This window comes from Dendropsophus ebraccatus, chromosome 14, assembly GCF_027789765.1.
Source record: "Dendropsophus ebraccatus isolate aDenEbr1 chromosome 14, aDenEbr1.pat, whole genome shotgun sequence".
Classification (NCBI taxonomy): domain Eukaryota; kingdom Metazoa; phylum Chordata; class Amphibia; order Anura; family Hylidae; genus Dendropsophus; species Dendropsophus ebraccatus.
In genome coordinates this window covers 58251917-58278126 of record NC_091467.1, presented here as the reverse complement: position 1 = coordinate 58278126, position 26210 = coordinate 58251917, and the positions used below count along the sequence as shown (strand labels likewise).

The following is a 26210-nucleotide window of genomic DNA, read 5'->3' as shown; positions in this document are numbered from 1 at the left end:
GCATGTTGCTGATGTTTTATAATAGAATGGTGTTATATCCTTCCCACATCCAAAAACAATAGTTAATGTGTTTATTTTAAAAAAAAAAGTATGAGTAAATTTACAAATCTGCACTCAAAAATGGTCACAAAAATAGGAGTATGCCTTAAAGAGTCACTGTCATTTAAAAATAACTTTTGACACGTCGCCAGTCATCAGCAGTGAGACCCGCTGTGATCAGAAGATATATAGCTGGGAAGAGAGCATGGCAGATATTCAATCCACTCCCTGGCTGTATGTCTATGTTGGCTAATTCTGACAATGTACGTCTATGAAGCTATATTGTCAGAATTAGTGAGTGACCGGGGACTGAATGCCACGGCCGCTGCTTTCTCTCCCCGGCTATACCTCCTGATTGCAATGGGTCGCAGCAGTGAGACCCCCTGCAATCAATACCTTTTGTCTTGCCTGATGGCATGAAGAGAAGAGAGTCCAACAACATTCAGAATGTGATCAAATCCAAGTTTATTCCCATAATCCCATACAGGGAATTTTACATTTTGACCCCTAAAGGTCAAAGGATACCGTAAAGTACACAAGAAGATGAAGACAAGAAGTATATATACATGGTATAACAGGAATGGATTTGAAAAGAGAGATCTCAGGCTTTTCTTTATGACCTGATCTCTGTTTATAGTCTGTTTCTGGCTTTGGCTTCAAATCTTTGGCAGATAATCTGTCAGATAATCTTTCTGTGTAAATGGACCCTAAGAGTCTAGGTATTTTGGTAGACAAGGAAACTGCAGGAAATGTTAATACTTGTCAGTGGATCAAAAGAATCCCTCTATTTGTGGTCTGTCTGTGCCACACGGAACCTATTCACCATGTGTGTACCCTCATATAACCACTACTCCTAACACCTACTAACAGCTTGGTCAGAACGTTCTGGACCATCCTACTTCCCTCAGTATACTAATGCACACCTCTCAATTGAGCAAAATTTCATACAGTAATGTCTAGCAGTCAAAATGTAGTGGGGAAAGCATTTGTACACCCTCTTGTGGTAAGACCCAGTGTCATTTACATATCTGTCAGAAACATGCTGAGTTTTGCAGCAATCCTACATTTCTATTTGGGTACACTTGTTGTTGTCAAAGAGTGTATATCTGTAACCTACTATTCACTGACTCTGAGGTCATTTGTGAACATGAAAGACACCTGAAGGATTTAGACAAAAGGTGGAGATGACTTAGGAGTGTGGGGTTTGCCTGAAGCCACCTATGATGACAATTTAAAAGTTACACTTGAAATAATTCCTCACAATGTCAGGTTTTCCTACCACTGAAGGTCCAAAGGGGGTAATATATATAAAGATATATAAAGCCTTAGGGCCCTATTACATGGAGCGATAATCTGATGTTTATCAGTTTCTTCTTGTTACTTTGTTATGTATAATTACTTATTTATTTATGTTACAGAATGAAAAACTAAACCTCAATCATAGCACATATGTGGATATGACACAGACCCTCCGTCGGGACACCATGGGAAATTCCTATATGTATAACCGACCACCTACTTTTGATCACACTTATGCACATGTAAGAGGTCCCTCTACAGACTGTGGACCTTAAGGTAAAAGTTGTGTCAAACCTATGACATAAACCATTTGGCCAGGCCTGGTTATGCTGTATGCCTGTATCAGAACATATATATAACATGTATGTTTATATTTACAGGCTGTGGCATCTGGTAGTGCCTGTGTAATGGCAAAAAAAAGTTTTGGTTAGTGCTTGGCTTTATGTCTAGATACTATGGTTGCCTGCGGCCTACAGCCCACTGGCAGACCCCATGGATGAGAGGGTGTAATGATTTTGCGGCACCCTCATTGGGTTGGACCCAAGTGACAAGAGAGTGAATGTGAGTAAAGAAGTAACTGTGTGTGATAACCTTTGTGGCAGATAAATTGGGGCTTAGCAGAGTATGATCTGAGCTCAGAAATGAAAAGGCCAAAGCTGAGTGTTTACAATATTCTTCAGCCACTGCAACAGGTGGTAATGCCACAAAGATGCTTGGGGGAGGGGGTGTCAAGCGAACAACCCATCAGTGCACCAGACAAGGTCATTGTTATATTTGGAATTTCAGCCATATCTCAGAAACCGGACCTTGAAATTTAAAAAATGACTGGATTCCATGTGGCAGAGCTGGTCTATATATTTTTAAAAACTTTATGTGTAAAGTTGGTGTTAGATTTGCCTTAATAACTTTGCATGATAGCTAAAGAGGGGCTCCTTTTTGCCTCAGACTCCTTTAAGCCTAATTGATATTGGCAGCTGGAATGTTTTCGAGGCCATTGGCTGATGCGTTCCCCATCTCCTCAGTCCCTGCAGTACAGTATGATAGTGTTGTTGTCAGACTGACAATTACTTAATGGAAACCTGTCACTCTGGAACCCGGGACAGAGAACCCATTCGACCCCCTGATAGAGCCCCCAATACTTACCCCCTCCTGCCGGTCCCACCATGGAGAAATTGCTGCCTCCACTGCTCCAGTAATTTACTATGGACTTCAGACTCATCTCTTCTCATTCGAATATTGAGCGCACAGACAAGTGGGTGGCGAATTCTCCGCAACTGGACCAGCAGAAGTGGGTAAGTATCTGGGGCTCTATCGGGGCTTCCCTTTCACTGACCTCCACTGCACCTTTTCCCATCAACTTATACAGGAAAAAAATAATTATCAAAAAATTTAAATATTACACTCCACCAATAACGCCCAAAGCTCTGACCCACGCTGCCCGCCACTCATCTTGCCCCTGCTTTGTACAACAATATGTACAAATGAATAAGCTATAGCACTGTAATGGCACTGATAGCATTGCTGCTTCCATATAACAAGCTAATGTATTTCTATTCCTTATCATGAGACACTCAGATAGCGGTATGGTGCCCTAGTAGGTCACAAGCACTTAGATAGCACAAAGATAATGCAAATAAATGTGGCAATATGCTTTGCTCATAGATCCAAAATAGAGTTAAAGGAGTTTTAAACGTTTACTTAAGTAAATCGAGCATTACATTTCTTTTGCTTCACAATGTTACAATTACCATGTATAAGGTAGTTTTTTAAATAATAACATTTTTATGTTAAACATATTTGGAAGAATTATTGTTGGTGTTTTTTTCTAATTTTCCACTTTACTGTCTAAATTATAAAATAGTCCTGAACACTTGCCGTTTTCCTTGTCATCACTAGGTCTTAAAGTAAACTGAGGCCTCCTGTTCTCTGGAGATCACTTTCCAGATCACTTTATCATCACAATCAGGAGTACAGTAAAAAGTGACACCAGCCTATCGATAACAACATACACAACAGCTGAAGTTCACAGCTCAGACTCCCCCTCCCTGTAGAATGACCTTTGCACAGGTCACACAACATGCCCAGAATATTCTCCCATGTTTGTGAATAGGGTCAATAGGGCCAGTTCATGGGGCTTTCTATACTGTAAAGAACATCTCTAAATACTATTAAATAATGTACACAAAATGAAATAAAAAAAATTATTTAGAAAGTGAACAGATTACAAAAAAGAAGTTTATCCAGCGCTGCAAAAACATGGCCACTTTCTTCCAGCGACAGCACCGCTCTTGTCACCAGTTTGTGTGCAGGTTTTGTAACTCATTTCCATTGAAATGAATGGAGCTTAATGACAAACCACACCTGCACTGGAGACAAGAGTGGAGCTGTCTCTGCAAGAAAGTGGCCATGTTTTTGTAGTGTTGGTTAACCCCTTTAAACTTTGTATAGTGGCTTGGCATCGTTTTCTTGCAGCTTGGAGATCCCTGGTTAAAATCTGATCGAGGGCAACATCTGCATGGAGTTTTGTTTTGGGTAACATCAAAAGAATACTAGTCGGTTAATTTGGGAATTAGATTGTTAGTCCCATTAGGGAAAGAGACTGTTTGTGATGATCATTTCTGTACAGTGCTGTGGAATATAAAGGTGCTATGTAAATAAAGTATTGTTATGGATTAACAGTGTCTCTTGTGACTTCAATGCTTCCCTTGAAAAAGTGTTCCACCTTTGATTTTCCTACATTTAACTGTTAACACATTAATAATGCAAACATTATCTATAAATTTGCTGTATATATACGTTCTTACTGTCCCTGTTTATACGGTCCCATGTTGTGGGGGTTCCCGATCGCTTGTACCAAAGGGCGGGGGTAAGCCACTAACCTCCGTCCTGTCGGATCGGCATTCTATGAATAGAGTCTGCTCTTAGGCAGGCTCTATGGATAGATCGCCAATAACACTGATCTTTGCTATGCTATGGCATAGCATAGATCAGTATATGCAATCTATTGATTGCATGTTTTACAGTGAAAAAAATGTAAAAAAAAAAAAGTGTAATAAAAAGTTTTAAAAAAAACCTTATAAACTCTCTCCCCAATAAAAAAAAAAACTAATATACCTCCTTGCCTATTATAAAAATAAAAATATAAAAAAAATAAATAACATATTATATTATATATCCGGTATACGGCTGTGTGATAATACCTGTTATCTTGCTACTACTGATTTGCGCAGTCTGCGTCCTGTAAAGGTGTTGACCAGCCCTTTAATTTTATTATTTTAAAAACCAATTATATATCCGGTATACGGCTGTATACTCTGAGTGTGGGGTAATACCTGTTATCTTGCTACTACTGATTTGTAGTTATTGTTAATTTTCGTTAATATGAATTTTTTTTTTTTTTTCCTCAGGAAAATAAAAAGAGAAACTCCCCAAAATTTAGCCCATGACAAAAATGTCACTGCCTAATAAGTTTATTTAAGTAATATAGGAAGCATGAGCATTTCATAAATTAATTTTTTTTTGGTTTGAATGTACTATAGTTGGTAAAAAGTAAGTATAACAATTTTCACACTGTCAGGCCAGTATGACTTTCCACGTCAGTATGCTGTGCCAATGTGTAAAGTCTGCCCCCCCCCCCCAGCTAATTAAGCCATGCTTGTCCCCTTTTTTAATAAAAAAAAAACACCAAAATAATTTAAAAAACATCTACTGTAAACCTCTACTAGTGTATTTCATAAAATGACAGTCAAATGCATTGTTAATTTTAGCCATTACAGAAAGTAATATACATTATTATTGGCAAAATAGGCAATATCCTATTAGATACTTTTATTAAGGAAGTATCCAATACCAAAGTAAAGTAAAGTAAATAGTGAAGATAACTATTACTGTATTACTGCACAATAGTGTCCACGACTTAATACAGGTCCTGTACATGTGACTTTGCTATGTGCCCTAACCCTTTACAATTTTTTTCTTAATAAGTATATTATAGTATTATTTTGCATAGTATGAATATGTATGTTATTAAAGGGGTTGGCCACTTTATGGTAAAATAGTTCAGTCTACAGTATTAGTAAGTGTACTAACAGCACTTACTGACAGCAGCTCCCTGTGTACCTTATAGAGCTAAAATCACACTCCTCTCCTCCAGGCTGGGCTGCCCTGCTCTGTGGTGAGTCTGTTCATGGGATGGCCGACGTGGAGTAGCGTGTGTCCATGCCCCACCCCCAGTGTCCACCACTGTTTATGCCTATGGGGGGCACTGGGGTGGGGCAGGGTCACGTGCTTCTTCGTGTCGGCCATCTTATGTTGTTTTGAAATTATGGCCTTTATTTGCTGTTAAATGTCGGCCAGTGTGTAAACATAGTCCTTCTGTGTTTTCAATCCACTCCAGGTTTTGGTTGCAAAATACTGACCAAATACTGTTTGTGAACGTAGCCTATAAATCTAATACTATAATATTTAATGAATTTTGAGTTTTACTCATGCTTAAACAACACCGTAAAAACTAGAACAACATGAACATACAGGAAAAACAAAAGAAACACCAACTGTAATTCATTCATACTTTTAGTATTTAAGTGGGAAAGATGAAAATACGCTCCTTATTACATTTTAATTAACTATTTGGTCTGTTGAAGCATAAAATTCAATTTTTTTTTTTTTTTTGCTAAAATGTTCACTCAGACTATAAGACGTGGGACAAAATAATGAATCAGCATGGACTAAAGCTGAAAACTTTTAAGACTGAACATTTTATTTTACACTGAGAATTCACAAAAAGTAGAACTATCTTTATGCTGGCGTTTTCTATGTATTTTAAATTTAAAGCCATTATGTTATCTATGGAAAAATTGTACACATGAAACCTATATTATGCAATCATTTATGTCATTTATTTTTTTTACATATGGCTAATGAGCTCCTTGTGCAATTCACTGTATTATATTGTAACAATTTGTTGTTACTTCTTCTGGTCTTCAGAGATATAACTTGGGGAAAGGTATAAAGGGAAACTAACAGCAGGTTTAAAGACATGTTGTTAGGTTTCCGATGGACAGAAAGAAGGTGGTAGTTTTGTTGCCTTTATCTGCAGCACATTTTTTCTGATGGCTTGCTTTTTATTAATATGCTAATGTGGTTGTGTGGTGTACTGTGTGTGCTACTACAGCAGCCAGATGTTCTACATTGATGAGCCGCCAGAGAAACGGCACTGTAGAGCACCACCTAAATATTCATGAAGAGTGAGGGAGGTGGGTGGGGGGGTTCATTTTGGTTCACTGAGGGCTGTAGTACCCTCCAAACCCCCACCCCCTCCCCCTGTATATTAAACCGCTTAATAAGCATATTGGTAAAGAGCAAGAAATCGGGCATCCATACTGTGGATGAAGGTAGTACAATTATCTTCTTTTGCATCCCCTGTCCAAAGGAAATATATATGAATATATATATATATATATATATATATATATATATACTGTTAGTTCCCCTTGAACGTCCATGTTCTATGTATAGTTCTTGTGTCTGTTTATGAGGAGCTCATTATGGTTCCAGAGGTGTGGAATCAGGAGATTTTTTATGTCATTCTAATATAAAAACTAATAATAATAATAATAATTTTCTCATATATCATTTTCTTAGGCTAAAGACGTTAATATGAATTTTACACTGCACCTGACCTGATACGTACACTTCTACTTTACATTCATAATTTGTTCGTGAATCTTCGACGTACACTTGGGAAAATTGGGATGTTCGCTCATCACTAGTGCTTGATGCACCCAGGCATGATTCCACTGTTGTCCTAGATGCATTCCAGAGGTGTTGGCATCATTTCCTGACGTTTCATTGGGCACTTGGTGACCTCCTAGTGGTGGAATATGGATTTCCAGGTCCCAAGTATTTTTCTCCCATAGACTATAATGGGATTCTATATTCATTCGAATATACGAATATCAGGAGCTATTCAAATCGAATTTCGAATTATCGAATATTTCACTGTTCGCTCATCTCTATTAATTACGTTAAGTCGAGATGGGAAAACCCCTTTAAGAGCTACTAAGACTTTTAACTAGAGAAAGTGTAAAAGAGCAGGGATTATAAACATAATAATGTCAGAGAGCCACAATGTGTTACAGTACATGAATAGTAAACACAATGTACAGTGCACAGTGAGGTCACAGCACAATGGTAATAAACACTTTCACAAAGCCTTTAACCCCTTTGTGCTGCAGCTAGTTTTGGCCTTAATGACCAGGCTAATTTTTCAAAATCTGACCTGTCTCACTTTATGCTCTTATAGCTCAGTGATGCTTTAACGTATGCTAGCGATTCTGAGATTGTTTTTTCGTGACATATGGCACTTTATGTTAGTGGCAAAATTTGGTCACTACTTTGTGTGTTTTTTGTGAAAAACATCAAAATATCATGAAAAATAAAAAAAATTTGCATTTTATGAACTTTGAAATTCTCTGCTTCTAAAAAAAGAAAGTCGTAGCACATAAATTAGTTACTAAGTCACATTACCAATATGTCTTCTTTATTCTGGCATAATTTGGTAAACATATTTTACTTTTTTAGGGTGTTATGGGGCTTAGAAATGTATCAGCAAATTATCACATTTTCGTGAAACTGATTTTTTTAGGGACCAGTTCTTTTTTTAAATGGATTTAGAAGTCTGGTATCCTGAAAACCCCCATAAGTGACCCCATTTTGGAAACTACACACCTTAAAGAATTAATCTAGGGGTATAATGAGCATTTTAACCCTACAGGGGCTGGAGGAAAGTATTCACAATTAGGCAGTAAAAAAATGGAAAATTTTAATTTTCCAATAATATATACGTTTAGATTAAAGTTTCTCATTTTCAAAAGGAATATGAGACAAAAAGCACCCCAAAATTTGTAATGCAGGTTCTCTTGAGTACAACGGTACCCCATATGTGGGCGTAAACCACTGTATGGGCACACAGCAGGGCTCAGAAGGAAGGGAGCGCCAATTAGCTTTTCCAATGCAGATTTTGCTGAAGAAGTTTCTGAGCGCCAGGTGCGTTTGTAGTGCCCCTGTAGTGTCAGCAGAGAGAAAACCCCCCATAAGTCACCCCATTTTGGAAAGTACACCCCTCAAAGAATTCATCTTGGTGTGTGGTGACCATTTTGACCCCACAGGTATTACAGGAAAGTATTCAAAAGAAGACAGTAAAAATGAAAAACTCAAATTCTTCCAATAATATGTTCGTTTAGTTTGAAATTTCTCAATTTCACGAGGAACAAGAGGAAAAAAAGTACCCCAAAATTTGTAACGCAGGTTCTCCTGAGTACAATGGTACCCCATATGTGGGCATAAACCACTGTATGGGCACACAGGAGGGCTCAGAAGGGAAGGAGCGCCAATTAGCTTTTTCAATGCAGATTTTGCTGCAGAAGTTTCCGAGCGCCAGGTGCGTTTGCAGAGCCCCTGTAGTGCCAGCGGAGTAAAATCTCGCCATAAGTCACTCCATTTTGGAAAGTGCACCCCTCAAAGTATTCATCTTGGTGTGTGGTGACCATTTTGACCCCACAGGTATTAGAGGAAAGTATTCAAAAGTAGACAGTAAAAATGAAAAACTCAAATTTTTCCAATATTATGTTCTTTTAGTTTGAAATTTCTCAATTTCACGAGGAAAAAGAGGAAAAAAGTACCACAAAATTTGTAACGCAGGTTCTCCTGAGTACAATGGTACCCCATATGTGGGCGTAAACCACTGTATGGGCACACAGGAGGGCTCAAAAGGGAAGGAGCGCCAATTAGCTTTTTCAATGCAGATTTTGCTGAAGAAGTTTCCGAGTGCCAGGTGCGTTTGCAGAGCCCCTGTAGTGTCCGCAGAGTAAAATCTCCCAATAAGTCACTCCATTTTGGAAAGTGCACCCCTCATAGAATTTATTTTGGGGTGTGGTGAGCATTTTGACCCCACAGGTATTTGAGGAAAGTATTCAAAAGTAGACAGTAAAAATGAAAAACTCGAATTTTTCCAATAATATGTTCCTTTAGTTTGAAATTTCTCAATTTCACGAGGAACAGGAGAGAAATGTCACCCCAATATATGTAAAGCAGGTTCTCCTGAGTAGAACGGTACCCCATATGTGGGCATAAACCACTGCATGGGCACACAGCCGGGCTCAGAAGGGAAGGAGCGCCAATTAGCATTTCCAGTGCAGATTTTTCTGAAGAAGTTTCTGAGCGCCAGGTGCGTTTGCTGAGCCCCTGTAGTGTCAGCAGAATAGATTCCCCCCAAAAGTCACCACATTTTGGAAAGAGCACCCCTCAAAGAATTCATCTTGGTGTGTGGTGACCATTTTTACCCCACAGGTATTAGAGAAAAGTATTCAAAATTGGCCAGTAAAAATGAAAATCTCGAATTTTTCCAATAATATGTTGGTTTAGTTTGAAATTTCTCAATTTGACGAGGAACAGGAGAGAAAACGTACCCCAAAATCTGTAACGCAGGTTCTCCTGAGTAAAACGGTACCCCATATGTGGGCATAAACCACTGTACGGGCACACAGCAGGGCTCAGAAGGGAAGGAGCGCCAATTTACAGGAGCAAAACCGCAGCTAGTAATGGTTATTAGAATAGCGCAGTTACTAAAATAAAATAAAAAAAATGAGATTACAGGTAATGTGGGGTGGTTACGGGCAACCAGGGGTGGTTACGGGCAACCTGAGGTGGTTACAGGTAATCTGGGGTGGTTACGGACAACATGGGGTGGTCACGGGCAACCTGCTGTGGTTACAGGCAACGTGGGGTGGTTACAGGCAACGCGGGGTGGTTACGGGCAACGTGTGGTGGTTATGGGCAACGTGTGGTGGTCACGGGCAACCTGCTGTGGTTACGGCAACGTGGGCTGGTTACAGGCAACGTGGGCTGGTTACAGGCAACGTGGGCTGGTTACAGGCAACGTGGGCTGGTAACGGGCAACGTGGGCTGGTTACGGGCAACCTGCTGTGCTTACAGACAATCTGGGATGGTTACGGGAAACGTGGGGTGGTTACGGGCAACCTGCAGTGCTTACAGACAATCTGGGGTGGATACGGGCAACGTGGGGTGGTTACGGGCAACCTGCAGTGCTTACAGACAATCTGGGGTGGTTACGGGCAACGTGGGCTGGTTACGGGCAACCTGCAATGCTTACACACAATCTGGGGTGGTTACAGGCAACGTGAGGTGGTTACGCGCAACCTGCAGTGCTTACTGACAATCTGGGGTGCTTACGGGCAACGTGGGGTGGTTACGGGCAATGTGGGGTGGTTACGGATAAACTGAAGTTCTTATAGGCAATCTGGGGTGGGTACCTGTAATCTGACATGGGCACTGCAATCTGGAGGGGGTCATTGGCAATTTGGGGTGGTCAGAGGCGACGTGTGGTGGTCAGAGGCGACGTGTGGTGGTCAGAGGCGACGTGTGGTGGTCAGAGGCGACGTGCGGTGGTCAGAGGCGATGTGCGGTGGTCAGAGGCATCGTGGCGTGGTCAGAGGCATCGTGGCGTGGTCAGAGGCGACGTGTGGTGGTCAGATGCGACGTGTGGTGGTCAGAGGCATCGTGGCGTGGTCAGAGGCAACGCGCGGTGGTTACGTGCAATCTGGGGGGGTTACATGTAATCTGGCATGATTACGGGGAACCTGGGGGGGTTATGTGCAACCTGGAAGGGTTACAGACAATCTGGGATTGTTACTGATAAACTGAAGTGCTTATAGGTAATCTGGGGTGGGTACATGTAATTTGGGGTGGTTACGGGCAATCTGGAGGGGGTCACTGGCAATTTGCGGTGGTTACGGGCAACGTGCGGTGGTTACGGGCAACGTGCGGTGGTTACGGGCAACGTGCGGTGGTTACGGGCAACGTGCGGTGGTTATGGGCAACGTGCGGTGGTTACGGGCAACGTGCGGTGGTTACGGGCAACGTGCGGTGGTTACGGGCAACGTGCGGTGGTTACGGGTAATCTGGGGAGGGGTTAGGGGTAATTTGGGAGTAAACTGTAATTATTACTATAATAAAAAGTGTGTGTTTTATTTTTTTGTATGTTTGTCACTTTTTGTACTTTACATATTCATTTTCACTGTATTACTATGATTACTGTGATATTTTCTATCACAGTAATCATAGTTCAGTGACAGAGACCAAATTGGTCTCTGTCACTTTAAATTTTCAGAGCTTGGCTGGTTGTGAAGCGCATGCGCACTTCATAACCAGCCAGGACGTCGAGGAGGAAGGAGCTCCGTGGGTTCCGGTGAGTATATGGGGAAGGGGGGGTGACTGGGGGACGGGGGTGACAGGGGGGGTGGGGGGCGACTTGGGGGGTGGGGGGACATCACTTTTTATCCCCTGTCACCAATCATTTATGGTGACAGGGGATAAAAAGTGCCAGGAGCACATGGTACAAGCGATCAGCGGTATATAGTATATACCGCTGATCGCTTGTACCGGGACCCCACAGGGGGGTCCCCGATGACTGCCCCATGCTCTCCGCTACCTCCGGTGGCGGAGAGCATGGGGCTTTCATTCATTTTAACTTTTTAATCGCTGTGAACCGACGTTAGTCGGTTCACAGCGATGGCGGCGGCCATCTTGGAAATGATGGCCGCCGGGGGAGGGGGGTTAGTTATCGGGGCACTAGGGGGGTCTGATCTGGGGTCTGATATACACTTATTTCATCTCCCCCCGCCGTAGATTCACGGCGGGGGGAGATGAAAGGCGGCGGCGGCACGGGTAATCCTCTTTACCGACGGCCGCCGCTATAACGTTAATAGCGGCGATCGTCGGTAAGGGGGGGGGGCCGGGACGGACCCCACACACTGCCCCAACCCCTCAGCTACCTCCGGTAGCCGGGGGGATGGGGTGGGGGCCGTCCCGGCCCCGCAATCTTATTCTCTGCCATCGCCGTAAAAAGCTGATGGCAGCAGAATAAGGCCCATTAGTGACCGCCGTAGAAAGCCGTATCGGCGGTCACTAAGGGGTTAAAATGTATCCCATCGCTATTTTTATGCCCCCTCATTTCTTAGGATCCAAGTGTAAAGGGGTAAAGTATGTGATGACCAAAGGCTCAGTGGGTTTGACTAAGATTTATTCTTAGTGGCTAAAGTGCTTACACTAGTCCTTCCACACTAAGCTAGGTTAGCACAGTGACAGAGAGGCTGCACTAAGGGTCTGTGCAGTGAGGGTTGGTTTGGAGTGAACTCTCGCCGGGTCAGTTGGTACGATGGTCTGGTAGCTGAGTGGGTCTAGGGTCACTTGGGCACTTATCAAGGTAGCCTAGAGTGGTATAGGGCCCACCCTTGACAATTTGGAACCTCCCCAACACTGAAAGAGATTAACCCAAGTGTAGAGCTGTGTGTGCGGGTGCGGAAGAGATAAGCCAGTGCTTCTGCAAAGCAGAATAATTTACTTAGGCTAAACATAGTGCAATACAAGGAGAATATTCATGCTATCAATACAGTCCAGTGCAATACAATAGGCAACATGTGACACATAACAATTAACCCTAGAAAGACTTCAGCTGTGCAGTGAATAAGTTACACAGAAACAAAGTAGTGGGAAAAACACTAGCTGCAGTGGATACCTCATCCCGCTTGTGTGAGCCCAAGAGAGTTACCTTCCTCAGGTGCAATAAGACGTAGGAGCCTGTACCGGGTTACTACATCTGTTCACACTGAGTAAAAGTGACGGAATTCCGTGCGGAGCCCCAGACGCAGACTCCGCTCGGAATCCTGACACAAACTCCCCCTCTTGTAGATATACGATCGTGTATGCTCCTCAGTAAAGAAACTGCCTCAACATTTGCAGTGTCCTGTAACCCATGTGCCACTTCTAGGTTCCTATTTCTGTCAGTCGACACTAAGGTATCCATTTAAGCTGGGTTCTTATATGTATCTCTATAGAAGTTGTAGTACTGCTTTGTGTCCACAAGATGCCGTTAACTATTTTTTCCTATTAACAGCCAGCACATTGAAGGGCTGAGGGGTTAATGTTATGTATATTGTTTTATTACATGGTAAGTATGAAAGAATGATAGCCAGCAATCACCACCCTCTTTCTTCTAGAAGGTTCTAATCTATGAGATACCAAGTCCTCTAAGGCTGCTTTCCTCCAGTGGGAGACTTCTCAAGCGCAGAACTTTATGTGTGAACTTAATACACTAAATGCACTTTACTATACCTTTAAGAAAACCTGCCAATAAACTTGTTATGAACGCTGGACATTGTGTTTACTCACTCACGCCTATACACTATAAGGGACACAAGAGACCACCTAATTTTTTTGGGACACTGCATAACTGTGTAGGGTGTATCAGTGTAATTTTGGTTGTTTCTTTAGTTCTCATTAGTTACATCTTGACACGTATAAGGCAAAAAAGCACAAATATATAAATAATGTACATAAAACCTAAAAAAAATATAACACTATCAACTGTTACAGTAAATGTTGCTAATAGCTAAGGATTTGGGGCAACAAAAAAGGCAGATTAGAACACCTTTTTATGACATGAGCGAGTGTGAAAAAATTGGTTAGCAAGATGTCCTTTGATATCCCTAATATTTGGCCAACTACTGTTTTCACACCAAGACGTTATAAGATGAAGGTTGAGACGTGCACAAAAAAGGGGAAGTATATAGGTCAGAGTGATACTGATGAAGTCAAGCTAAAATTTGATTAGTTTTACCTGTACCAGTATACTGTATATGTTACACTTTCAGGGTACGTTCACACGTACTGGATCCGCAGCAGATTTTGCTGCAAACTCGCAGCGTCAAATCCAGCGAGTTTGCAGCAAAATCTGCTGCGGATCCAGTACTGTGACTTTGAATGGGTCCCATACACGCAGCGGATCCGCTGCATGTATGGGACCCAGCCCTTTTAACCCCTGTGCCACCGGCCGAAAGCCTGCCCGCAGCCCTGGCCCCCAGTCTACTTGTCCGCCCACAGCCCCGGTCCCGAGCATACATTACCTGCTCAGCGCCACGGCTTGATTCAGGCTTCACACAGCCGTGGTGCCGAGCTGGTAATGTTTGTTCGGGGGCTGGGGCTGTGGACGCGGGGCCGGGACTGCGGGCGGACGGGTGAACAGGGGGCTGGGGCTGCGGGGGGGGGGGGGGGGGGGGCTGCGGTACTGGATTTCGCTGCAAGCTCACAGCATCAAATCTGCTGCTAAACCAGTTTTACAGTAAGGTCTCTTTCATGGGATTGGATTTTAGCCAGCATATTAAACTTTCTTTAAAGTGTCACTGTCGTTATACCTGTGATGCATGATATATATATATATATATATATATATATAGTTTGCAATTTACATTCATTATTTATTTTTTAGTTATCATGGAAAACACGGCACTTCCTGTTTTCTGACTCGGTCAGAAAATAGGAAGTCCTGTGTATCTCAGGCCATCTGAGCGCTCACAGAGAGAAGGCAGTCCTATGATTGATGGACACATTGAGCTGTGACTCTCTGTACTGGGCGGAATTCCTGTGTTTAGTCTGGTTTTTTTTTTTTTCAACCAGCACAAGTCAGAAAATCTGCCTTCAGGAGACTGGACCTGGATTTCTGGTAAGTTCAGCTTTGTTTTACAGCAGGATAACAACAAGAAAATAATGAATGTATATTGCAAACTTGCTTTATATCACATCTACTGCTGATTTAGATTTTGAAAGTTATAACGACAGTGACACTTTAAGAATTTCAAACCTAGGAGTAAGAAAAACTAGCTATTCAGAATGGGAGTAAGGAGAAAGTAAGATTACTTTATTTGTTTACAGCTCTTTATGCTGTTGAGGAGGATGGGAGAAACTAGCAGATTTTGATGTCAAAGGTGACAGAGTATGGGGAAGCTTCCTGCTGACAGTGTGCTTAGCGAAAAGGCCCACAGACTTTTTTACCTTGCATACTGTATAATGCTATACATAAGGATGACTTAGGGGGAGCAAAGCATAACTGGAAGAAAAGAGGAGTAGAAACTGTGTAATGGTGGGTATTTTTGGCACCGCGGATACATTTTTGTTAAAGGCGTGCAGAGAAAGACATCAGCAGCACTAGACATTAAATAGACAGGTGTTATTTGTACTGTTACTAGCCACACAAACCACACCGCTAAAAAAAAAAAAAATTAAAAGAAAGACAAACTTGCATATTGCAACTGGAAATTAATTTGAAGGCATTAACAAGAAATTTCGGATCTCTTGGACAAAGTTTTTTACCCCGTCACGTCTCATATATATATATATATATATATATATATATATATATATATATATATATATATATATATATGCCTACTGCCGATACCCAATGCAGTAGGAACATGCACATACGTTCCTGATGTGAAGGGGTTTTGGCCAACTAATGTTTTCACACCAAAAAGTGAATGGGATAAAGGTTGAGACGTGTATAAAAAGAGGAAATATATACTGTAAGTCAGTGATACTGATAAGGTCAAGCTAAAATTTGATTAGTTTTACATGTACAAGTATACTGTATATGTTACACTTTAAACCAGTTTTACAGTAAGGTCTCTTTTACGGGATTGGATTTTAGCCAACATATTAAACTTTCTTTAAAAATTCCAAACAGAGGAGTAAGAAAAATTTACTATTCAGAATGGGAGTAAGGAGAAAGTAAGAATACTTTATTTTTTTGCAGTTTTTATGTTTTATGCTGTTGAGGAGGGTGGGACAAACTACCTACTAGTATGGGGGGAAACTACCCGTGTAGTGGTGGAACCTACCTATAAGAGGACCGACTACCGACTGGGTTGACCTACCTAATGGGAACCTACCGATCTACTGGCAAGACCCACCTATTTAACGGGTACCTACTTATGTCCTGGAGGGACCTACCTATCTACTGCGTTTCCCCGAAACAACCTCCTTCCCTCAGTAAGTGCATTGAACATGGGTCATGGCCCCGTGCAGTAGAAACATGCATATACGTTCAAATTAGTGTCCCAGGAGCCTTAAATGTAGCGATCAGCCAGGAAACTATATTTCCCATCATTCAGCGTGGCACCGTCATTGGTTGGTACGGGTACAGACAGCAAATTGCCTGCAGTCTTACCTGGAGACACCCCCCACCCCACTGCTGCTGGCCATAGACAACAGATCGCCAGCAGTTTGACCAAAAGCTACAAACCAAGATTTGTAACTTCTAAAAAAATCTCAAGTCTTCCAGTATTTATCAGCTACTGTATGTCCTGCAGTCAGTGGTGTATTCTTTCCAGTCTGGAGGGCAGGAGAGATTTTCTATGGGAACTTATTACTGCTCTGGACAGTTGCTGACATGGACAGAGGTGGCAGCAGAGAGCACTGTGTCGGACCAAAAAGAAGACAACACTTCCTGCCTGTAGGACATACAGCAGCTGGTAAGTACTGGAAGACTTGAGATTTTATAATAGAAGTAAATTACAAATCTCTGGCACTTTCTGGCATCAGTTGATTTGAAAGATTTTTTTTTTTATACGAAACTGCTCTTACCCCTAATAATCTATGTCCTGAGCCTAAAAACAAAGAATTGTAAAAGGTTACAATTCTCACTGGGGCTGAATTAGTTCAGGGTATATCATTTAATTGTACTGTGGAGAAAATGGTCGGTCATAGGAGGGAAACTCATTTCGTATACAGCAATTATAGAAGAAATACATTATACAGTATGGAAAGAGTAAGAAATAGAAATAGACGTTTATTTTCATTAGAATTTGTATAAGGAGAAAAAAGGGGAAAGATTAATTACAATTGTGTAATTTGTTTTGTATGTTTTTTTTTCTTTAAAGTGAACGTACCACCAGGTTCCATTAGAATCAATGGAGCCGCGTCACAGAGGGGCAACTGCAAGCCTGCCTCCAGTGCCTCAGTCCTGGCCAGTGCCCAGTAATAGACCGGCGCGGGAATCAGGCCGCAGTTAAAAATAAGGACTGCGCACCGGCCTCCGCACGCTGGCGCCTTTCTATTGTTATGCTACACTTAAATCGAATGTATCCAACCAAATGGGCTAATACCTAAAATTTTTATATCCTAAATATCCTCCAAGTTTCAAAATACTGAAAGGAGTCATACTCATTACAACCAGCTCACCCTATGTTTCCTGCTAAGGTACGTGCACCATAGGGCAGATAACCACTAGTAATCTCCATGGACCCGCTACCTGTCAAGACATAAAAACCCCCAATGAGGACAGGGACCAATTTAGGTTATGACAAACTTTGTACAGTGCTAGGAATATGGCAGCACTATACAAATAGAGGAAAATATACACTCACCGGCCACTTTATTAGGTACACCTGTCCAACTGCACGTTACCACTTAATTTCTAATCAGCCAATCACATGGCGGCAACTCAGTGCTTTTAGGCATGTAGACATGGTCAAGACAATCTCCTGCAGTTCAAACCGAGCATCAGTATGGGGAAGAAAGGTGATTTGAGTGCCTGTGAACGTGGCATGGTTGTTGGTGCCAGAAGGGCTGGTCTGAGTATTTCAGAAACTGCTGATCTACTGGGATTTTCACGCACAACCATCTCTAGGGTTTACAGAGAATGGTCCGAAAAAGAAAAAACATCCAGTAAGCGGCAGTTCTGTGGGCGGAAATGCCTTGTTGATGCCAGAGGTCAGAGGAGAATGGGCAGACTGGTTGGAGCTGATAGAAAGGCAACAGTGATTCAAATAGCCAACCGTTACAACCAAGGTAGGCAGAAGAGCATCTCTGAGCGCACAGTACATCGAACTTTGAGGCAGATGGGCTACAGCAGCAGAAGACCACAGCGGGTGCCACTCCTTTCAGCTAAGAACAGGAAACTGAGGCTACAATTTGCACAAACTCATCGAAATTGGACAGTAGAAGATTGGAAAAACGTTGCCTGGTCTGATGAGTCTCGATTTCTGATGCGACATTCGGATGGTAGGGTCAGAATTTGGCGTCAACAACATGAAAGCATGGATCCATCCTGCCTTGTATCAACGGTTCAGGCTGGTGGTGGTGGTGTCATGGTGTGGGGAATATTTTCTTGGCACTCTTTGGGCCCCTTGGTACCAATTGAGCATCGTTGCAACGCCACAGCCTACCTGAGTATTGTTGCTGACCATGTCCATCCCTTTATGACCACAATGTACCCAACATCTGATGGCTACTTTCAGCAGGATAATGCGCCATGTCATAAAGCTAGAATCATCTCAGACTGGTTTCTTGAACATGACAATGAGTTCACTGTACTCCAATGGCCTTCACAGTCACCAGATCTCAATCCAATAGAGCATCCCCTGTATATATATATATCATTCCTATAATGCACACCCAGCACCCAGTGACTTGGTATAATGAACAACAGTCACCCAGTTACTTGGTATACTGGACAATGGCTTCACTGCTCCCACAGAAAACACCCACAATCCACCTTCCTCTCCTCTCTGTCCCATCTCTCTGTATTTCTCTCCCTGCTGTAACTGCCTGCTGCAACCTGCTCTCCACTATACACAGCTGACTGACCGCCTCCAGGAAGCCAATCACCTTATATAGAGTGTTGGGGGAGGGGGTTACTGACATCACAGTGGGGTTTGCAACTGATTGGACAGGTGCTAGGGATTATGGATAATCCCTTGCTCCCGCCAAAAGACTGTTCTGTAAGCTAACATGTGCGGCCATGTTTAGCAAATTTGCGAAGCGAATCTGGCGAATTCGCTAATCGCATTAAATGCCCGACTTGTCAGATTTGCTTCGCTCATCTCTAAATGCAATCATATGTTAGCAGGAGATCAGCAGCAAATATTAAAAATACTATAACCACCAAAAATACTGATATATACTATTTTGGGATCAAAGGCACATAAACAACATCATAGAGAACAAAAATGTGTAGACTTTTGTGGCTCAGGAACCACAGGAACAGTATGAGTAAAGAAAGTCTTAGCGTGGTTTCATACACAATATATTTCCAGAAAAACACTGCAGCCAGATGTTAGCTGAAAGGCAATAGGCAAATATAAATCATTACTCCTACAAGGCTTTTTTGTTTGTGACACATTTTCTCCCTTGAGGTCCATGCTGGGGGTTAGTAGCAATGTGCTGTTGCTATGCTGTTTTTCATCCAGTTTTTGGCTTAGTTTTGTACCATAGACCTCCATAAGATTTTCCTTTTTCTTTGCTTGAAGTGTCCCTGTCATTATAACTTTCAAAATCTAAATCAACAGTAGATGTGATATAAAGCAAGTTTGTAATTTACATTTTTTTTTTTTTAGTTATCATGGAGAACACGGCACTTCCTGTTTTCTGACTCTTTTTTTTCTCAAAAACAGGGAACAGTCAAAAAAGGAAGTCCTGTGTACCCCAGGCCATCTGAGCGCTTACAGAGAGAAGGCAGTCATGTGATTGATGGACATTTTGAGCCGTGACTCTCTGTACTGGACGGAATTCCTGTGTTTAGTCTGTTTTTTCCAACCAACACAAGTCAGAAAATCTGCCTTCAGGAGACTGGAGACTGGAGACTGCTTTGTTTTACAGCATGATAACAAAAAAATAATAAATGTATGTGGCAAACGTGCTTAATCTACTGTTGATTTAGATTTCGAAAGTTAAAACGACAGTGACACTTTAAAGGGAACCAATTGGCACCCTAGAGCTATTGTACAGCTTGCGGAGCATACCAGCTGTGATTGCAGCAGTAGTAGTTATAAGGGCAGCAGTAGTTTTATGCTGCCTGAGGCTGGGACTAGTTGCTGCCTGAGGCTGGGACTAGTCATGGTTCTCTGCCATGCAGTGCGAGGATGATTGACAGGCAGTGAGGCTACTAACGGGTCATCCCTACAGAGCGCACTGACAGGCAGAGAGCTGTGACTAGTCAGACAGCTCCCAGATGACTAGTTGATGACCCTCTCCTGCCCCACAGCATAATAAAAATTCTTTTTATTGTATTTTTGGATACTGTCATTGTTCATGCCTTTGTCACAAGCTGAATAGTCTGATGATTGTTATTTTATTGAAAAAAAAACTAAAATGAATATTTAATTTAAAAAAAAAGTACTGCTTTGAACACAAAAGAATATTGAAAAAAATAATCTTTTTCACCTTTATAAAGCTACTGCTGCAGTCGTGGCTGGTCTGCTCTGCAAGCTGCACAGTAGATCTATACTGTGCTGCAGAGATTCATATTAGAACAATCATGTTGATTCCTTTTAAGGCTATGTTCACACAACGTAAGGGACCGGCCGTTCCGTGACCCCGGCCGGTCACGGAACGGCTGGTCTCTGCCCGGATCATCCCGGATGTTCTTTCCGGACGCAGAGCTCTGATGTGGGCACGTCAGCGCGCGCCCGCATCAGAGCTTCCCATAGCGCACAGTGAAGCAAGCGGCCAGAGCCGCTCGCTTCACTGTGTGAACTGACAGGGTTTCCTACGGCCGCAATTCATTGAATTGCGGCTGCAGAAAACTGACATGTCAGTTCTTTGCGGCCCCGTGCAGGATCCCGGCCACAACGTATATGATGTGTATACGCTTTGGCCGGGATCCCATATTAGCAGTGGCAATGTGTACACACGTGTAAAGTACGTCCGTTGTTGCCGATTGCACCAAAGGCCATACTTTTACATAGTGTGAACATAGCCTAAAAATGTACATTTTAATGCATGCAGCATTTCTTGGGTGCATTTGTTTTTGTTTTGTTTTTGTTTGTTTGTTTTTTATTCTTCAGTGGAAATCCTTGAATCAGATAATCAAAGAATCACCTGAAATAGTAAAAAAAAAAAAAGTCAAAAGACAGAATATGTGAAGGTAATTGCTTTATTCAAAATTTCAAACCGGACATAAAAAAAATCACATCAAAGCATAATGTTAACGCATTATGGCTAGTTGCTTTGTAAGGCCAATAGTCGAAACACATGAACATTATACTTTGATGCTGCAGAGAACCACTTTATATAGCACCTGCCACATGTGTCAAGCTTCTACTTGCTGTTCCACGCTGTGATATTTTCTACGGAGTTTGGACACGAAATATACAATAAAAAGCGCCTGTTTGCTTAATGTGTCATTTTCTCAGTATTCTGTTTTCATGTTTTTGTAGAATTTAAGATTTCCATATACAGTACTAGATTAAATCTTTACCTTTACAAAAAATGTTATACAGTAAATATTTTACATGACGTATACTGCTGTGCATCTGCTACACAGCCACAATTTCCTCCTCTCCTACTGTGGTTTATATTTCTTGCTAAGATACTTGCTGGTTACATAGTCAAAGCACAAACATACTTAATAATTCTCTAGGCTGGCTTTCATTGTGGTCAACTCTGCATAGAAGCAACTAATACAGCGTCTTACCTTAAAGTAGTTATATCATTTCTTATATAAACCAATTTTCAATACATGTTTAAGAATATGATGGAAAACTACTACAATCTCTTAACCCCTTAAAGCGACTCTGTACCCACAATCTGTCCCCCCCCAAACCCCTTGTACCTTCGGATAGCTGCTTTTAATCCAAGATCTGTCCTGGGGTCCGTTCGGCAGGGGATCCAGTTATTGTCCTAAAAAAAACTTTTAATCCTGCAGCGCTGTGTCTAACGGCCGGGGCTTACATTTGTATATGCATTAGGCTGGCACCACCTCTCTGTCCTTCTTCCCCACCCTCCTCATCATTAGGAATGATCCAGGAACATTTACTGCTGTTTGAGCTTTGCACAGGTGTATTAACGATCCAGCCCATGTTCATTATACACACAGGTGGGGAATAGGAAGCAATCTGCCTTGAGCATTCCTAATGATGAGGAGGGTGGGGAGGAAGGGCAGAGAGGGTGTGCCAGCCTTATGCATATACAAATGTAAGCCCTGGCTGTTAGACACAGCGCTGCCGGATTAAAAGTTGTTTTTATGACAATAACTGCATCCCCTGCCGAACGGACCCCAGGACAGATCTCGGGTAAAAAGCAGCTATCTGACGGTACAAGTGGTTTGGGGGGTCAGATTGTGGGTACAGAGTCACTTTAAGGTCTGAGACAATTTTCATTTTTGCACTTTTGTTTTTTTCCTCCTCATGTTTAAAAGGCCATAGAGTTTGTATTTTTTCACCTAGAGACCCATATTGGCCCTTTCTTTTGCGTCACTAATTGTACTTTGCAATGACAATCTTAATATTTGCATAAAATACGTTGCAAAACCGGAAGACATTTATATGTGTGGTGAAATTGAAAATAAAACACATTTTTGGGGGTTTTGTGTTTAGGCCAATTACCCTATGGTAAAACTGACTTGTTATACATGTTCCTCAAGTTGTTACGATGACAACAATATGTAACTTGTTTAACTTCTATTTTATCTGACTGCTTTTAAAAGATTACAATTTCTAAAAAATATGTTTATTTATTTATTTATCTTTATTTATTAAAAGGGAAAAGGGGGGTGATTTGGACTTTTATTAGGGGAGGGGATTTTTTTTATTAATCGGGTAGCTTCGCACATACTGGATCCGCAGCGGATTTCATGCTGCGAGTTTGCAGCAAAATCCGGTGTGGATCCTAGTAGTGTGAAGGTCTATGGGGTTACATATCCATAGCTACGGCACCGAGCAGGTAATGTATGCTCCGGGCCTTTGTGGGTATGTGACAAATTCAACTTCACACTACCAGGATGCAAACTCACAGCATGAAATCTTTTGCGGATCCGGTACTTGTGAAGCTACCCTTAAAAAAACTGGGGGGCTTCTATATGCACAGCACTGATCTCCCATTGAGATCAATGCCGTGCATATAATAGAGCACCGATCCATTAGATTGGTGCTCTATTATCTATTATTCTGGTCCGCTGCAGACCAGATATATAGAATACCAAGCCAGGATCAGCGTCATTCCGACACTGAGGCCCGGCCGGGTAAGGAGAAGGGATCTCCCCTCCCACTAGACCACCACGGATAGGCTATGGAGGGCATTTAAATGCAGCTGTCATGTCCATTAGCGGGCTATCCTGGCGCCACCGCCCAGCTCCAAGACTCTGGCCCCAGAAAAGCCGCTAGGCCGCAACCGTTTCACCTTTACTACCTCCACTGCCGTGGAGAGTCCGCAGAAGCAGGACCCCGCTGTAACGCCTGGAGTAGTGGATCCACTGGACCGGCACCAGCGATGGCACTAACCTCACCAGGGAGCGGAGTCTAAGGGGCCGCTGGTTTTCACCAGAGCCCGCCGCAAAGCGGGATGGACTTGCTGCGGCAGACGACCCCCAGGTCGCTACCCCTGGCTTGGTTGCTGGTGACGGCAGGCGAGGCGTGGCAGGAGTAGGTACTGACAGTGGCGTGTAGGCGTACCGCAGGTGACAGGCTGAACACAGGAACAGCAGTGAGACGGGAAGCAGGAACCAGGGACTAGGAGTAGGGACTGGGTAGCGGGCAGGAAACAGGAACAAGGACTAGGGACCAGGTAGCGGACAGGTATCAGGAACAACAGGGAGCTGGGCCAAACGCTATGGGAAGCATGTAGAGGCTCCAACACAGGGGACAGGGCATGCTGGGATTTATAGGGAGTGATTGGGTGCAACTACCAATTAGGGACGGACTGGCCCTTTAAATCTGAGACAGCCGGCGCACGCACGCCCTAGGTGGCGGGGACGCGCGCGCCGGCCGGCACAGACGGAAGGCGGAGCGGGACGAGGTGAGGCGCCCCCCGGGGCCGAACAGACCGCAGCGCCGGGTCCCTGCACCAGGACCCCGGCAGCTGCCTGAGCTAGATGGCGGTCGCGGCGGCGGCCCCGCGCACGGGACGCCGCCGCGGCCATGACAGTACCCCCCCCCTTTGGCCTCCCCCTCTTTCTTGCCTGCAGGAACCCCTTGATGAGATCTTTATCCAGGATGTTAGCCTCGGGTTCCCAGGACCTCTCCTCAGGACCAAATCCTCTCCAGTCCACCAGGAAGAAACGTCTCCCTCTGACAGTTTTCATGGCCAGAATATCTTTAACAACGTAGACGTCGTCTGAGACGGCTTGTGGTACGGAGAACGGAGACTGATCGGAGAACCGGTTGAGGACCACAGGCTTCAAGAGGGAGACATGGAAGGCGTTCGGAATCCGCATAGTAGGGGGCAGGCGGAGTTTGTAGGTGACAGGGTTGATGCGTTTTAGCACCGAAAAAGGACCAAGGAATCGAGGACCCAACTTGTAGCTGGGAATCTTGAGTCGAACAGATTTGGCCGAGAGCCAGACTTTGTCACCTGGACGAAAATTCGTGGCAGGTCTCCTCTTCTTTTCAGCCTGGTCCTTCATGCGTTCAGAGGCTTTGAGTAGGGACTGTCGAGTTTGTTCCCAGATTGACTGCAGGTCAGATAACAGCTCCTCCACGGCTGGGACCCCAGAGGATGGAGAGAGAGGCAGAGGAGGACGAGGATGATGCCCGTAGACCACATAGAAAGGAGACTTGCCTGTGGAACTCGAGTCCAGATGGTTATAGAATTCCGCCCATGGAAGGAGATTGGACCAGTTGTCTTGGCGGCTGGACACAAAATGCCGTAGGTAGTTACCCAGGATCTGATTGACTCTCTCCACTTGCCCGTTAGACTGGGGATGGTAGGCTGATGAGAAGTCCAGCTTTACTTGGAGCTGCGAGCAGAGGGCACGCCAAAACTTAGAGACAAATTGAGAGCCTCGGTCGGACACAATGTGAAGAGGAAGTCCATGCAGGCGGAAGATGTGTCGGAAGAACAACTGAGCCAGACGAGGAGCAGAGGGTAGGCCAGGAAGAGCCACGAAGTGAGCCATTTTAGAGAAGCGGTCCGTCACCACCCAAATAACTGTATTGCCCGCAGATGGAGGTAGGTCTGTGATGAAATCCATCCCAATGTGGTGCCAGGGATGGTCCGGGACTGGCAAGGGCAAAAGTAGGCCGGCAGGTCTTTGACGGGGAGACTTATTCCTGGCACAGACTGCACAGGAAGCCACAAAATCCTTGACATCCTGGAGGAGATTGGGCCACCAGTAGTGACGGGAGATCAATTGCCCAGTCTTTTGAGTTTCTGGATGCCCGGCCACCAAAGAGGAATGCCCCCACTTCAAGATGCGTTTACGGAGCGCGGGGCGCACATAAGTCTTCCCGGGGGGCAGTCTCTGCAGAGCAGAAGTAGCAACTGGTACTAGGCGGTCGAGGGGTATAATGTGACGAGGAGATTCCTCTTGCCCCATGACATCGGATGCTCGGGATAATGCATCGGCCTTTAGATTCTTCTCGGCTGGACGGAAATGGATGGTAAAATTGAACCGAGAGAAGAAGAGAGACCACCTGGCCTGCCGGGGATTGAGGCGTTGAGCCGACTGGAGGTAGAGGAGGTTCTTGTGGTCCGTGTAGATGTTAACGGGGTGTTTAGCCCCCTCTAGTAGATGACGCCACTCCTCCAGTGCCAACTTAATGGCCAGGAGTTCACGGTCCCCAATAGTATAGTTCCTCTCGGCAGGGGAGAAAGTCTTAGAAAAGAACCCGCAGGTTCTGGTCTTGCCTGATGTGTCCCTTTGCGAGAGAACGGCTCCTGCGCCCACAGAAGAAGCATCGACCTCGAGAGAAAACGGCCTGGAGACATCCGGGCGGACTAGGGCAGGAGCAGAGGCAAAGGCAGACTTAAGGCTATTGAAGGCTTGTTCGGCCTCTGGAGGCCAACGTCTGGGGTCTGCCTTCTTTTTAGTGAGAGCCACGATGGGTGCGACCAGGGTAGAGAAGTGAGGGATGAATTGCCGATAATAGTTGGCGAATCCAAGGAAACGCTGGATAGCTCTAAGTCCCACAGGGCGTGGCCATTGGAGGACAGCTGAGAGCTTGGCCGGATCCATTTGTAGACCCTGGTCGGAGACGATATAGCCAAGAAATGGAAGACTGCGCTGATGGAAAACACACTTC

The 26210-nt window shown here is 43.7% G+C and overlaps 1 protein-coding gene across 2 annotated transcripts in view; it reads left to right on the top strand.

The window, feature by feature from the left end:
* LOC138772038 (uncharacterized) overlaps positions 1 to 19851 on the top strand; it is a 28305-nt gene extending 8454 nt beyond the window's left edge. The window contains exons 4-5 of one of the 2 annotated variants that reach the window (XM_069952123.1): positions 1458 to 1614; positions 19647 to 19851. In XM_069952123.1, coding sequence (XP_069808224.1) covers positions 1458 to 1613 — 156 coding nt within the window. In that variant the 3' untranslated portion in view covers position 1614; positions 19647 to 19851. Of the gene's footprint in view, positions 1 to 1457; positions 4015 to 19646 lie in introns of those variants that run through there. The other variant, XM_069952122.1, reaches the window with a different exon arrangement.
* Positions 19852 to 26210: the final 6359 nt, after the last annotated feature.